This window comes from Pan paniscus, chromosome 5, assembly GCF_029289425.2.
Source record: "Pan paniscus chromosome 5, NHGRI_mPanPan1-v2.0_pri, whole genome shotgun sequence".
Classification (NCBI taxonomy): Eukaryota; Metazoa; Chordata; class Mammalia; order Primates; family Hominidae; genus Pan; species Pan paniscus.
The window spans coordinates 35,793,199-35,809,669 of NC_073254.2; the positions used below are offsets into that span (position 1 = coordinate 35,793,199).

The 16,471-nt window shown below is 39.3% G+C and overlaps 1 protein-coding gene and 1 long non-coding RNA gene across 4 annotated transcripts in view; one reads left to right on the top strand and one right to left on the bottom strand.

The window, feature by feature from the left end:
- LOC117980538 (uncharacterized) overlaps window positions 1-14,336 on the bottom strand; it is a 28,998-nt gene extending 14,662 nt beyond the window's left edge. Inside the window, exon 1 of the long non-coding RNA XR_008625570.2 lies at window positions 14,168-14,336. This is a non-coding gene — a long non-coding RNA (uncharacterized LOC117980538). The remainder of the gene's footprint in view (window positions 1-14,167) is intronic.
- CDKAL1 (CDK5 regulatory subunit associated protein 1 like 1) overlaps window positions 1-16,471 on the top strand; it is a 704,387-nt gene that overhangs the window by 624,109 nt on the left and 63,807 nt on the right. The window contains exon 14 of one of the 3 annotated variants that reach the window (XM_034961532.3): window positions 1,126-5,893. The exons of the other annotated variants lie outside the window; for them this stretch is intronic. Within the exon in view, the coding sequence (XP_034817423.1) occupies window positions 1,126-1,134 (9 nt within the window). The 3' untranslated portion in view covers window positions 1,135-5,893. Of the gene's footprint in view, window positions 1-1,125; window positions 5,894-16,471 lie in introns of those variants that run through there. 3 annotated transcript variants of the gene reach the window in all.

Consider the following 16,471-nt stretch of genomic DNA (forward strand, 5'->3'; position numbering starts at 1 on the left):
TTTGCCCTTATCTCATTTCCCCCTTTTTTGGCATATATTCACATTCTATCATGTAGTATCTCTGGGTTGTTATTTAACTTTTCAGGACAAGAGCCATATCTTACATTTCTCTAAATCCTCTGCAGTGCCTAGTACAGTTTTTGATAAAAGTATTGAACAATTGAAACATTAGTTTGAAAAATGCAGTTCGTATCTACAGTTTTTTTTTAACTTTCTAGCTCTCCCTGGCATGCCGCCTCCACCCCCAACACACACAATGATTATTTTCAGCCTTTGCCATTTTCAAGGCTCAGATTCTACTTGCTCCATCCTTACTCCTATTGAGTATTAATAGTAGTCTTTGCTGACAGTGACCTGTGCACTTTAAAAATACGTATTATCATCTCCACTAAGTGCGAAGATGGAGACATCTGTGGCGTTTTTGCTCTTCTCTCCTTTGCCCTTGCAAATAATTATGTGCTTCATTCATGATCTTTTTTCTTTCTTTCCTGTCTCAGAAGGGGGTCCTCTCTTTCTTCACCAAGTTCTTTCTTCCCCTAAACTCTCAATCAGATCCCTTCAGCCTGTCCTGGAATCCCACCAGTTGTTCCCCAGTAGTCTCTGTCTTCCTTTTTCTAACTCCTCCCCTTCACTTTCAGATGGGCATAGCAGTAGTCTCCAATTTAACCTGCTGTCTTCTCTAATTACCATTAATTTGCTAAACATGAATTGAGCACTCAATAGGTACAGGCATTCAGCCAAGTAATAAGGGTATACTCTTGAGTAAGATGAAGTTCCTTCTCTTAAGCAGCTCACAACTGCCACACCGATTCAACCAGCAACTTGTCATATGACCCCCACAAACATTCACTCAGCGAACATTCGTCCAGTCAAATTCAGGTGACACAATGAGTGCTAATGACAGCCCCTGCTCTCAAGGAGCTCGTAGTCTATGCTATTTCTGGAGCCTATGCTAGCTATACCTCTCGTTTTGAACTTTTACTTATTTACTGCTCGTAATGATTATTTATGTTTTATATGTAACTGTAATATCCTTAATGCAGCTTTTCTTCTATTACCGTGAGGACAAAGACTGGTTTTCAAAAACTGAATTACTTTTTATCTTTTGTGATCTTTGTTTAACAGATTACCTAAACACAGATCCCTGTCATTCAGCCACTCCAGCCATGTACTACGCAGATCCAAGGAAGGAGTACCAAACACATCTCAGTTTAGGCGGCCTTGCGCATCAGTGTTCAAGAAATATTTCCATTCGACTCTTAGAGTACCAGCAATTTTTGAAACACTGTTCCATTTTCTAAATTTTTTTGAGTCTTTTATCTCTCCTATTCTATTTAATCACCCTACTATATAAAGCCATGTGAATAATTCATGTTCACTGGTTCAGAAGTAGGTGATGTTTTGAAAATTCATTTTTATATGAATTAGATATATATGATTTAGTAATTTGTATATGTCCCCAATTATATTCTTAACCTGTTTTTTCTAATAGTGTTTTGACATGACTTTTTAACACTTGTCATCTATATTGACAACCTCATTGGCAGGGTAGAGGTATGTGAGTTCTTTTTTTTTTTTTTTTTTTTTTTATCATTAAGCATTTAACCATGAACTCTCAAATACAAAGAAAAGAATTGCCTCTGTGTGGATTTATTTAAGACTGTAATGAATTAACCTAATGCCATTTGAATTTAGATTGCTTCTGCCTCTATTCTGATAAGTTAGCGAACATATGTGACATTCATTCAATTATGGCAGCTGTTTAATCATCAATAGTAATATTTTATATTAATCATAATGTAGGCTGTATCACCTCTAGATATGTGTGCCCGTATGAGAAGACGGGTATCATTCTCTTAGCTAGCAACAGGATTCCTCTTAGGAAAGGAGCTGGCTTTGCTTAGGAAACTATCTTGATAAACAGTTCAATGGACAAAGTTAAAACCTGAGGACATGAGTTACAAGGAAACAAGACTAGGAAAGACAGAACTAACTGCTCAGCAGTAGAAAAAAAATAGAGGGATTTTTTTCTCTTAGCATAAATGAGAGAAAGGGTAATAAAAGAGAGGGAAGAAGTGGGGAATAACTAATATTCAGTTTTAAGTGGTTTGCATTTTTCCCTGTGTGGACAGAACTAAGCCAGAAAACAAAAAATTGAGAGCTAGATAAGACCTTGAGAATGCAGGTCCTCTGGATGTTTAAAGTCATTTGAGAAGGACACTGGACTTTTTTCACACAGGGCAAGGATGGGGAAATTAGAGCCAATCTAACTAGATCCAAAGGGGCGGGGAGACTCCAGATGACATCTGGGTCTCATAGATATTCATGCCTGCCTTTGATTCCCAGCCCTGCCTTTTACTAGCTGTGTACCTTTGGGAAAGATACTTAATTGCCCCGTGTTTCAGTTTCCTCATCCATAACATGGGAATCTCAAAAGTGCATTTTAAACAGGTTGTCATGGTGATTAAATTAATGCATGTGGAAGAGGTTGGGAAAATGTTTTGCATGTAAGTACTGGTTAAATGCCACACACATCATCCACACTCATGGAAACACACATATGATAGAAGATTTGGGTTTGCTTTTTATGTGCATGCTTTAAACTTAACTGCAAAGAAGTAATACATCAAAAACCCATTCTAAGGAAACAAAGTTGGCCCAGTACCCCTAATTTCTAGCAACTTCATCTCTCCCTTAAATGGAAAATATTTTATACCCTAAACAAATTAACTAATGAGTAACTTACTTTCTATAAAACGATGTTTAACTCTATATGTCATCATGTATTTTCAAAGACCAAAATTTTATCAATATCTGGATATATTAACCAATCCTTATACTTTTGCTCCTTGAGAAAAATATATTGCTTAGTTTCTGAAGCAATGGTGTAACTAGGTCTTTTGATATAATGTTAAATGTTTTAATCATTTGGCTCTTGTCTACATGAAATGGAAATGTAAATTGCTTTGTAAAAGTTGTTAAGCTTCAGTGGTGGCTAAATACTCTACAATGTGTAAAATATTAAAATACAAGAGTAGGCTGGGCACAGTGGCTCACACCTGTAATCCCAGCCCTTTGGGAGTCCAAGGCAGGCAGATCACGAAGTCAAGAGATGGAGACCATCCTGGCCAACATGATGAAACCCTGCCTCTACTAAAAATACCAAAAGAAAATTAGCTGGGTGTGGTGGCACACACCTGTAATGCCAGCTACTCGAGAGGCTGAGGCAGGGGAATCACTTGAACCCGGGAGGCGGAGGTTTCAGTGAGCCAATTGTGCCACTGCACTCCAGCCTGGCCACAGAGCGAGACTCCGTCCCCCACCCCCCCCCCCCAAAAAAAATACAAGAGTGATGACATTAAGAATGTAATTGCTGTCTATTTTGATTGCTTTTATTTAAAACGTTTACTGCTGACCTATTGGTAGCCATTTAGAATATTTGCCACATTTATTACAATATATCTAGAAACTCAGTTGTAAAAAATTTTATAATTCGATTCCTCAAAATCCTTTAGAAAACATTTAGATTTAGATTTTAAAATGTTTAGAACATATTTTTCCCTAAGCAATTGTTTTATCTAGTTTTTTTTTTTCCCCCGAATTATACTATGTGTCATCAGCGTGTGCGAGGATGGGGAGGACAGCTTTAAGAAGCTGCTGCATTTAGTACCAATTCCTTGTACAATTGGGAGGAGACTTTTGAAATAAAATATTCTATTTCCCCAGCTCAAGCTGGACATGAAAATCAGAAACATGGAGGGAGAAGGGGCATAGCCGTGACGGGAAGGGGAAGGAATTTGATTTGAGGAGCGCCTGGAGAAGCCTAGTCTCACCCAGGACATCACCTCCCATGGTAGCACCTTTGCTATCACTTAGTACATTTTCTGTCTTGAGACAGTGAAAGCTCTTCAAGAGCAGGAACCGTGTCTCCTTGCTGTATTTCAGTGCCTAGCATGTATAGAAGGTTAATGAGTATTTGTTGAATGAATTAGTTGATTCACTTATAAGTCACTTTGCAATTTGGTGATTATTCATTATGTTCAAGAGACCTGTTTCCCATGCATTAGTAATTAGTCCTTTTGGGAATGAAATTTCATAAAATCTGTGAGAAGGGCAGCCTGACAGTGTGTGTCCAGACCTTCCAAATGTGCTCTGGAATATATTATAAAGGGACAGGGACGGATCTGAGTAAACATAAATCTGTGAAGATGTTCATTGCAGAACTGTTTATAGTAATAAAATGTAAAGAACAACCTAAATATCCCATAGTGGGTGATGAGTTAAATAAATGTTGCATTCATATGGCATAATAGCAGTGACTAACATCATGTTATAGGAGAATATTTAGTGATAGGGAGGGGAGTGTTCACTGATATTTCAAAAACTGAAAAAGTATTACAAGATAACATGTATGTGATCCTAATTTCATAAAAATTATTATTACACATTTGCTTAGGAAAAATAAGACTGAGCCGGGCATGGTGGCTCACACCTGTAATCCTAGCACTTTGGGAGGCTGAGGCAGGTGGATCACTTGAGCTCAGGAGTTTGAGACCAGCCTGGGCAACATGGTGAAACTCTGTCTCTATAAAAAATTTTTAAAAAATTAGCTGGGCATGGTAGCTTGTGCCTGTAGTCCCAGCTACTGGCAGGGCTGAGGTGGGAGGATAGCTTGAGCCCAGGAGGCAGAGGTTGCAGTGAGCCGAGATCGTGCCACTGTACTCCAGCTTGGGTGACAGAGCGAGACCCTGTCTCCAAAAAAAAAGGAAAAATAAGACTGGTAAAATATACACTACAGTGTTAACACTAGTTATCTTTAGCAGAATCCCTTTTTTTCCTTTTTGTGCTTTTTCTATATTTTTGAAAAGTTCTAAAATGAACATTTATTCCTTTTGTAAAGAAGGGAAAGAGAAAGGAAAGTTTTCCAGTGCCATTTTGTGGAGTGATGGGACAAGTTTGTCCGAAAGGAATTGAAACGGGAATGGGAGGTTTAGAAGGAAGAACGATGGATGTAAGGAAGATAGTGAGACATGGATCAACTCTGAGCTGCAGCCACTGGAGAATTTGTGTGGTGGGATTACTAGAATTCAAGCAGCTGGAGAGGTGCAGAGAGATCCCTAGGAGCAAGATTGGTGTGCATGCTCCTGTGGTTGCTTTGGCATGGAATCCTTCTAAGAGTATCAAGCCGTATAAAGTAGGTAGGAAACAGAACCTTGTATGCCTGGTAAACTTTGCCAAGGAGAAGGGTCTGCTGTCTGCCTGGGTTGGTTTTTCAGCATGTGATTTAAGCATATTTTCCTTTGACTCTTCATGTGTGTTTATTGATTTCTTTTTCTGCGCCATATTCTTTGTTTCTACTGTGATACTTAGAGAGATGGTAGGTAGGGTGGAAAGAGATACGCTTTGACCTTGGCAGAATTCAGCAGACATAGATTTGATCCCTGCTCTATCACTTATGAGCTCTATGACCTTGGAAAAATTTGCTCCAATTCTCCTAGCCAGCAGTGTTAAAATGATGCTAATAATAATCACCTTGCAAGGTTTTAAGCAAGATACATTTATGTAATGTCACCAACTCATTTCCTTTCACGATAATGGGCAGCCAGTAAATGTTACTTATTGTTCTCAAGATTGTCTTTTCTCAGCCAGACACTGTTGTATATATGCCTGTAATCCCAGCTACTCAGGAGGTTGAAGTGGGAGGATAGCCTGGAGTTTGAGACCAGCCTGGGCAACATAGTGAGATCCTGTCTCAAAGAAACAAACAAAAAACGAAAGATTGTCTTTTCTCATTGTTCTTTCTTGATTACACAAACACAGTGTGTCTTATAATTACAAAGCCATATGCTTGTGTTGATATCTTGTTTTTTTGTTTTTGTAGTTTTTACTGAAGTAATATAAAAAAAAAAGCTAAGTGAAAATCTTCACGAATGAAAGCAAACTCTTTGTTTGTTCCTCGTCATCCTAACCAAAATCAGTAGTTTGATAGTACTTCTGTTTCATTATGACATACATCTACCAGTCACCTAACCTGGCCTTACTGAAACAAAACAGTCTTTGAGAAATGTAAGCACATCACTCAGCCTTGTTATGGAAAACTGGCAGAGCACCTGGGTGTGCCCAGAGGGACTGTGATTTCACTTCTCACTCCATAAGCAACATCCTTCTGTTGTGAATTAAATCTTCACAGTCAAAATCTGTGTCTGCATGTGCTTGTTTATTTGGAAACGAAATGTTATTCAGAGAGGCATTTTATTTGTAATACTTGTGGAGCAATATGATATTAAGTGAGCTTAATATTGGTAGAGTGCTCTTTTCATTTTAAAGATTCTTCACATGCATTTGTTTTTCTTTCTGGCTTTCCTATCTGTTATTAGGCCAACAGACAAGTTATATTTTATACATATGTGTCAGTATGATGCTTTACATGTGTTTATAACATATATGAATATGGTATATACTCTTCTGTTTGTGAATTGCTGTGCATATCTGAGGATACGCATGTTAGTGAACTGGTTTCAATTTACACAAGGAGGTTTCTTTTTTCTGCTTTCACCCAACCTTTATTGAGGACAGTAAATGCTGCCTCTTATCTCCCATCCCAAGCTGAGTTCAGCATCTGGAGAAGCTTAAGGTCCCAATGCATCAAATTATCTTGCTCAAACTGTTGTTTATTACAGTCAATTTTGTCCTGTCACTCCAGTGGCAGAATGTCAAAGCTTTTCTTTGCGTTGCCTTCAGCTTTCAGCCTCTGCAGGGATCTGATATGCTGCTCCTGCTTTGCCAGGGGGTGGGTTGGAGGGGACTCAGAGGGTCATGATGAAGCTCCAAGCCAGATAACTACAGCACTGGTTAACCTCCTTGCTAAAGCTGGGAAGGGTTTATGCCCCACCATTTCACTCCCTGGACCACAAACATGCACTTCATTTTATGAATGTCTGTTAATTTCCTATGTTTCCATTTCTTTTCTTTTGAGACCTGTGTAACCACAAGCAAAGCATATATGATGGTATTCATAGAAGAATAGACAGTGTAAGTCTAGAAACTTAATGTGAATTTTGTCACTGACAAATATGTATTCTGTAATCTGAACAGTTTAATTTAGATAAATAGTTTATCTTTTAAAACTCTGACTAGAATAAACATTCACATGAATTTCCCATTTAAGTGTTAAAAACTTCAACTTCTAACCTTTTTTTCAGTTAGAAACATATATGTACCTAATTATTTCTTTTTAGTTTTATATAATTGTGATCATGTATATAATTATACATGATGTACCTTTCTGGGATGAAGTTTTGTTGCGACAAAAGGTGCTTTCCAAATACATTTTTGTTTTGACCATTGTCAACATAGTTAATAATCTGTAGAAGTTTGCCTAATGCCTTCTTCTGGGGCTTCTTGACCTTGTTTTCTGAAACCTCCTTTTTTTTTTTTTAATTTTTTTAATGACCCCTGTAATGTCTCATCAAAAAAAGCAGTTTCTATAGTATTCTTGAAAAATGAGTGTAATAGAGTTGGGGATGGTAAATATATTTCCAGGATGGAATACAACTTATTCAGATAAGAAAAAATCTGGCAATAATGAAACATTTCACACTGATTATAAGCTAGGAAATATTCCTGTGTTTCTACTTAAAATCAGCTTTAGCCCAAGCAACCGTCTTCTTTTGCTGGGACTATGGAAGTTGCCTTCTGACTGGTCCCTCCATACCCATTCTTGTTCCTCGCTCGAATCTGTTCTTCCAAGGGAAACTAGAATGATGTTTTATACAAGCTGTCATAGCAACCTGTGACACTACTCTTCATATACATCACACTTGCCATTTTATATGTGTGTGATTATTTGATCACTGTCCATCTCCCTTACTAGATTGTAAGTTCCAGAAGGGCAGAGGCCATGCCTGGCCTATGGTAGATGCTCAGTGAAGAGTTATGGGACACTTAAATGAAGACAGTCAGATCTGTACTAAGTTTTGTGTTGTGAAAGTATGTCCTCAGTTGTCCTGGTTTACACGGTTCTCACAGATAATCCACTCTGAACAGGGACACCTAATTCACTGAACCACCAGTTGGTTGAGATCTTACCTCCTGTTCTGAGTCCGCACCATAGGCTAGCCTTTTAAAAATTAAACCCTTACTTCAGGCAGAGTTTGAGATTCAAAAATGTCTCTATAGTTCCACCCAACCCAGATTGGGTTTGAGAATATGCTTATGTAACAGACAAGAGTGGGAGATTATTGACTTCCTAGCTGCTCTTGAAAAAGATCTTTGCAATGAGGCCTGATTATTTTCATATCATGTATTTCCAGAACAAGCAATGTGCAAAAACCCTCTGTGACACCAAATGTATAGGATTTGTTCTTGTGATTTTGGGCTACTTTTTGCATGTCTCAGTTTTCAACAGTTCTCTGAGGAAGCACTTTGCTTATTTGGCAAAATAAGCATATTCGTGGTCCACATTGCAGACCCACTTTAAGTCACCTATCTCCAGGTTTGAAAGTTTCCGTGAAAGAATCAATAAGTCGCTTTTGGCTTTAAAATGGCTCCTGAGCAGTCACCTTTTTGTTTTCATCCCATCTGTTGTTTTCGAATGGGAAATAAAGATTTTCTTTTTTTTTTTTCTTTTTTTTGAGATGAAGTCTCGCTCTGTCACCCAGTCACCCAGGCTGGAGTACAGTGGCGCAATCTCGGCTCACTGCAACCTCTGCCTCCCGGGTTCAAGTGATTCTTCTGCTTCAGCCTCCTGAGTAGCTGGGATTACAGGCGCCCACCACCACGCCCAGCTAATTTTTGCATTTTTAGTAGAGACGGGGTTTCACCGTGTTGGTCAGGCTGGTCTCGAACTTCTGACTTCGTGATCTACCCTCCTTGGCCTCCCAAAGTGCTGGGATTACAGGCGTGAGCCACCGCACCCAGCCAAGATTTTTTTTTTTATTCACTGTAATTTTTGGACACAGACACACACACACACACATATATATGTGTGTGTGTGTGTGTGTGTCTGTGTGTCTGTGTCCAAAAATATATATATATGTATATATATTTTTTAATTTTAATTTCTGGTATACATGTGCAGAACATACAGGTTTGTTACATAGGTATACATGTGCCATGGTGGTTTGCTGCACCTGTCAACCCATCATCTAGGTTTTTAGCCCCGCGTGCAGGTATTTGTCCTAATGCTCTCCCTCCCCTTGCCCCCCACTCCCCGATGGGCTCTGGTGTGTGATGTTCCCCTCCCTGTGGACACATATATATTTTCATTTAAACAGTGGCTAATCCAGTCAAGAGAATAGATCCTGGAAGATTAGAAAATGCAAATTAAGAAAAAAATAGGGATCAATGGTAATACAGGAAGCCCCTTTTGTTGGCTGGGGGGGTGCAGTGAAGGTAGTGTCAAGGAACAGGGAAGACAACCTCCCTGTTGCTGGTGACACCCAGCCTGACCTTTGGTGTCAGCTCATAGTAATCACTTTGCTGTCCTGAGTTAAAAGCTATCATGAAAACCTTATGTTGAATGGGCCCATCTTCCTTATGTACTTGACAAGGCTACATTTTTTCCCTCCCCTCCAATGATATCGTATGAGATTGACGTTATCAGAATAAAAATACTATGGATTGCTATATTTTTCAATACAGCACCAGATCAGTAAACACCATCTTATAAGTAACAATGACTTTCTGCTTCATTAAAAAATTATTTATGCTATAGAAAAACAATATTGAATGGTAGTTCCTTTGTAGAAACTACAGCTGGTGCATGCTGTAGCTCTCTTTTCAGTCAGTGTAGGAGATAAACTGTTAGCAATAATAGAGAGATGCCCATTGAACTGAATATGCTCTTTTTAAGATAAAGAACTTTTTGGTGGTGTTAATCACTTATTTGCCTTTCTAGAGAATGTATCCACTTAATATATTTATAGGGGTGATCTACGTTTCAGATTTATAAAGTCTCTGAATATATATTTTTAACTATACACATAAAAATTAAATTTAGAGAAAAGAGTCTCAAAATTCACTCTTCTGTAAAGCTAACATATAAACTCTGCTTCTGCATGGCTTCTTTTATGGGCTTGGAGTAATTAAGCAGACATAATATAACACATAAAGGAATTTATTAGGCTTTTATTAAGGCTTGATAATTTGAGTTTCAGATTTTAAATCTCAAAGGGCTCATAATTGTTGTCATTTTCTACTAAAAGCTGCATTTAGAAAGAAGTTAAACTGTGGTGCAAAGGAAAGGCACGTTTCAATGGAAAATTCAAAATGCCTTTTTCATTAATTCAGCACTTGAATGCAAGTGCCTATTGTGCCTAGCGGGAGGCTTTTAATAAGTAATACAGACGCTGCTTACATGACTTAATTTATGCCGATATTTTCTTGAAACTGTGTTAGTTGCAGGAAGTAGAGGTTTGAGGTTGAGATATGTCCTGGTAGAGAGGGAAGAGATTATTTCAAACTCCAGAAATGTGAGTGAATTCTAATTTGCCAAGCCAATTTAAGTCTTAGAAGTAAGGTTTTTAATTTCACTATTGACTCAAGAAATCACTGGGACCATTCCAGGTCTCTGCAGGATGAATTTTGGAATAGTTTGTAACATTGAACAGCCATCTTCTGATTAAACATCTTCTCTCCTTGTTAACTCCTAATTACCCATAAAATAATCTATTTGGGGTCATGGAAATGTTCCCCAACAAAAGCAATACTTTAAAACTTAAGAAAACCTAGAACTGAAAGCTGAACCTCTGATGGAAAATAGGTAAGTGGGGCATTGAACTCTGAGGCCCATTCCATGGTTTTGCCCAGAACCAGCTCTGGCCTTGAGATTTGAGTTAGCAGAATTCCAGTTAACTGAAACTTTGCTCTAGAATTGAAAATAAAAACAAAAGCCACCTGACTCAATCAGTCTCAGTATCACATATGTAACTTCCTTGATGCTTGTTAGCTTTGAAGGACCTAGAAAAAGTCTGGCCTGCTGGGCACAGTAGCTGACGCCTGTAATCCTAGCTACTCAGGAGTCTGAGGTGGGAGAGTCGCTGGAGCCCAGGAGTTTGAGACCAGCCTGGGCAACATAGCAAGACCTTGTCTCTAAAAAAAAGGTTTTCTTAGTTAGTTGGGTGTGGTAGCATGTGTCTGTAGTCCCAGCTGCTCAGGAGGCTGAGGTGGGAGGATCACTTGAGCCCAGGAGTTTGAGGCTGTAGTGTGCAATGATCACACCTATGTATAGCCACTGCACTCCAGCCTGGGCAACACAGCAAGAACTCATCTTGATGGAAGAAAGAAAGGAAGGAAAGGACAAGAGGGAAAGGGGGAGGGAGGAAGAGAGAGAGGGCCTGGCTTGAATAGCTTAACTAATGCCACAGCTGAACCCTTCTATGGTAATCACAGTGAGGCCAACTGGGACAGAACAATATTAGGAATCAACTCCCTAGCACACAAAATCTGCCTTTAAATTTAAGCCTGATGTATAACGCTAGCAAATGCCCGTTTTGCCTCCTCCTCACCGCCAGCACAACCCTGCCTTGTGCAAAAGTCACTTCTCTTGAGATTACTGCAGATGTGGTGGTTGTTCCTGAGTTCTCGTTCATGAGCCACCTTCCTAGGGTCGGTTTTATAACCTCCTCCACTTCATTCTCTCAGTGATGCAGAGGCCTCACATAGATCATTAGCTGCTTTAGACTGGATCCTGACCTCTTAATCTTCACAGTAACCCAAAACAAACACCCGCTTGGGGCCACCGGCAGAACCCACTGTGGTTTGGGAATACAGTAGCCTTTAGTGTCTTGATTTCAAGTCACCATCTTTTTCACTTTCCTCATCTGTTTCTTTTTCATCCTAGTCATGTTCCCTCTCCCTCAAAAGTTCTTTAACCAATCATCCAAAATCCTTACTGTGGAGGCCTCTAAACCACAGGTGTTTGTCAGATGAAAATCAGAAAAAGGCATGTGGTGTTGAGTCATAATCTTAAACTTTGTAGTCTTGAAATAATGCTGTTATTTGGCCGGGTGCGGTGGCTCACGCCTGTAATCCCAGCACTTCAGGAGGCCGAGAGACGGGTGGATCACCTGAGGTCAGGAGTTTGAGACCAGCCTGGCCAACATGGCAAACCCCATCTCTACTAAAAATACCAAAATCAGCCAGGCACGGCGGTGCATCCTGTAATCTCAGCTACTTGGGAGGCTGAGGCAGGAGAATCGCTTGAACCTGGGAGACGGAGGCTGCAGTAAGCTGACATTACACCATTGCACTCCAGCCTGGGCAAGAGGAGCGAAACTCTATCTCAAAAACAAGAAAAGAAAAGAAAAAGAAATAATGTGTCTATTTTAGTTATTAATTAGGCTCCCTGTCCCTAGCATTGCCCCTCTACCTAGCTCCAGAATGACCTATTCCACTGCTCCTAATTGTTGGTCTACTAAATGCTGGTCCAGGATGACATTTTCACCAAACTGCAGAAGAGATAAGAAAAACAAAGACAGTACAACTTACAGCTTAAATTGATTATTTAAAAGATTTAAAATCACTTCCTATTTTGAAATGATTGTGATCATAGATTTGAAATTTTAAAAAATTATGTACCTGCTTGTAGAATGAAAAGTACACAACCTTATAAACAAGCTGGGTTTTTAAAAAAATTTCCACTCATTTTACTAGCATTTAGAATCTCAAAAACTGGGACCTAGATTTAGCCAGAACCCAGAAAACTGGGACCTAGGATCTAGCCAGAACCCAGATTTAACCTCACTGCCATGCCTCATACCCTATAACAGCCACTGTAACCTACAAAAGCAAGTCCAGGTACTTCAACCGTAACACACACAGACCGGGGCTGGCCCTTTACCACTATCCATCATTGTCTCCCAGCATTCCCTGTCCTGGAACTAAATTGGCTTGATGCCATTTATGCCTAATATTGCTAGCCAGGTAAAATCCATCCATGATGGTCAAGTGTAAACTTAGAAGCTTATATTCATAAACACAGACTCAAAAATTCTCAGCATCGAAGATGAGGTCATAATGCCCCCTCATCTTCCCTGACTACTTTCTGCTTGAAACAGGCTTCCCGCCTTTATAAACTGGATTCACTGTATTCATCATCCTTGAAGCTTGACTTGACCAGCTTTGCGCCAGCCTTTAAGCCACCACTGTAGCTTGCCTCTTCATCAACAGCATGTATACATAATATTGGAAAGAATCTTTTTAAAAAAATGTCTTTGCCATCACTAAGCTGTAAAGCTCTACCAGAGGAATCTAATTCATCTTCATGGCATAGCACACACTGGGAAGATTTCTCTTTAAACTGAAATGAACGAATAGACAGCTAAGATGTGGTTAATCAATGTGAAAGCAAAAACCCTTTCTTTCCTCCTTCCCCAAGTGTCTCTTCAAAGGAATAAACTTCCTTCCTGGCTAAAGCCTTGTGGCAAAGTAATTGACCACAGCTTTGACAGCAACAAAGATGACCTCTTCACATCCACTTCCTTAGCCCTTTCCTTCCACTTTCTGTTTCAGGAGAGGAAGGACCATTTTGTTGTTATTAAAATGACTATGCTGTTCTAAGAATTTCTGACTGATTACTCCACTCCTGCCATCAGCTTCTTCTTTACGGCCCAACTCTCCTAAAATGTGGTGCTGGATTTGTTGTGTTGTAGAGTAAAAATAATATTGTTATTGTGAATTCTAAGGTCAAAATATAAAGAGTCAGAAAAATAGCTGATAGCTAATGGATTCTTTTTATTTACTCCAAACAGTTCTAAAAGGATATAGCAAATATGTTCATAGCTTCTTTTTACTTTTGGGAGTTTTTACATTTGGGATAATTATTAAAAATCTTTATAATTATCCATCTCCTTCATTTTGCTTTACAGAGAAGGCAATATTGAAGTTAAATGCTCTGATTTGAGAGCTCGTAGAAGAAACAACATTAGTAAATTACTGTGTTGACGTATAGTTCTCATTTTCATAGTATTTTCCATTTCACTCAACCAAAGGCATTTCTTTAGCACTGACCATGTCATGTGGTAGCTGCTGAGGACAGAGGATGAGTAGGACACTTCTTACTGCCTGAGTCAAGGAGGCTGCTAGGAGAGTCTGTACTCTGCGATGACAGCACAGTGCATGGCATCCTATGAGTGTGCTGACTTAAAAGAGAGAGAGCTTTACGCACCTGTGGGCAGGAGTCCACTCGGGGGAAGTTTCCCAGAGGAAGCAACACTTGAACTTAAAGCCTAGTTCTGTGATTAGGAGGTGATTCTGGAAGTAGACTGCCTGGATTCACATCCTGGCTCTTCCACTGACTACCCGTGTGACCTTTGGAAAGTAACTAACCATTCTATGCTGTAGTTCCCGAATCATCAGATAGGGAATAATAATAGTGCTTACCTCATAGAGTTGCTGTGAGCATTACACGTGTTACATATATGAAGTACTCAGAACAGAGCCAGTACAGAATTAGCATTCATATTATTAGGAGTTGACCTGATAATTAAATTGGGAAGAAAAAGGGGGTAGTCATAGATGTGTGAGAGAACCTGCCATGTTCAGATAACTTCATGTGGTTTTTCACTATTACCAGAAAATGAGGTATGACATGAAAGAGTGCAGAGAGGTGGGAATTGTGAAAGCAGACTTTATTCTGTAGGTAATGAGGGACCATTAAAATGTTTCAGGCGATTAGATTTGGACTTTGTAAAGAAAATTCCCCTACCAGTTTTAAGGCTGGAAGAGGGAAAGGTAGGGTGAGTTTGAGGATCGCATGAAGTAGATCCTACATAACATGCCAGGCACGAAATGGTGTAGACCTGCAGGAGTGCCAGTGGAAAAGATGCTACAGCTTCTCCTGCAGCAGCTTCGTTAAAGGCTAATTGCTTTAGTAACTTCTTGATAGGCCAGGTCCTTTGACATGCTAGCCATCAACCAATCCAATCTCCTCATCTGAAATTTCACTATTAAAAAAACTTCAGTGGACAAAGGTTTAGCTTTCAATAGACTAATCAAAGACAGCATAGTAGAACATTTTGATTGAAAAGGAAAATGTTTTACCTACTAAAAAGTATTTGGATTTTTAAATTTGGGATTTTAAAAAAAGCAGAGAGATAATCAAGTAACTGTGATGCAGAAGTTGCTAACCTCATTGTACCCCACTCTGACTGTCTGTCTCATGTGATGCTCCTATTCATATCTACATCAGTGCCGGTCTCTTAAGAGGGCAGGTGTGAAAGTGAAAAGAAAACAACCCTTGAAGACAGAACACCCAGACTGACATCTGGTTCCACCATATACCAGCTGGGTGACCTTGAGTATGTCACTTAACCTCTGGGAGCCTCAGTTTCCTTATCTGTGTCCTAGAGATAATGATACTTCAAATAGTTGTCATGAGGAACAAATGAGATAATGTAGGTGAAAGCAATGTGATATCAGAAAAGCAAAACAGGCACTGTGGCTTGCCTGTTTATACATCTATTATGGGCTACGGTTAGTTTATGGCATATCCTGTAGTTCTAACAAATGTGCGCTTAGTTTCAATGGTGTTTTTGAGCCTGTGAGAAAGAGTTTGAGTAGTAATGCCATTAGATTTTAAGTTTAGAGTTGCTTTTCTAAAATATTTCTGCCAAAGGTACTGTCAAAGCTGACAACCAGCTGACTTAATCATTTCTAATTACAGTGCCACCAAAAGTAACCATGACTGATTCATATGAACTATGGCAGGACTGTTTTATAAATATTAGAAAACATTTAATTAGCCTGGAACCAAAGATGGCAATTAGTTTATAATAGATATGAAAACCCTATCCAACAATAGCCACTTAACTTTAAATCATTTAGCCCATGTCACCAGAATTATTCTTTTAGGACCTACTGTGGTCAAGAATACACACTCTCGTTCACATCAAATTGATGGCAAGTCCAAGATTCTCAGTATTCTATTCTTTGACCTTCCTTTGACACCTTAAGAATGCCCACTCTCAGATGGCTACTGCAAAGCTTGTAAACTGATTAAGTGGCCAAAATCTTAACTGTATTATTAATGGATGGCCATGTGACAGTACCTTGTCTAACACATTCTTCACCAGTGAAATAAATCAGGAGATTCCATTTTATTTAATAAATTAAATTCATGGCTTCATAAGCCTTACTCAAGGAGACACAAGGCACTGCCAGCTGATGTTATAATCTATGTCTGAGCTTCTAAGGCCCTCTGTCATCTCATTCCGCAGATGTCTTCAGAAGCCCTTGAAACTATTGCAAGCTGATAAGTAGATGTGCACACCCAAGAAAGTATACTAAATTATAAACAGCTTTGCAGAACTGGCAAAGCATTATCGTTTGGCAGTAAACCTGAGGAATGGTTAAGTTATGTTCCAAGCTGCATTTGAGATATCCTGCATGTAGTCAAAGACTGCAGTTGACCATAGGAAGCATGCTGACCGGTGGCTTGAGCATAAAAGCCGAAAATGCAGTTAAGTAGATC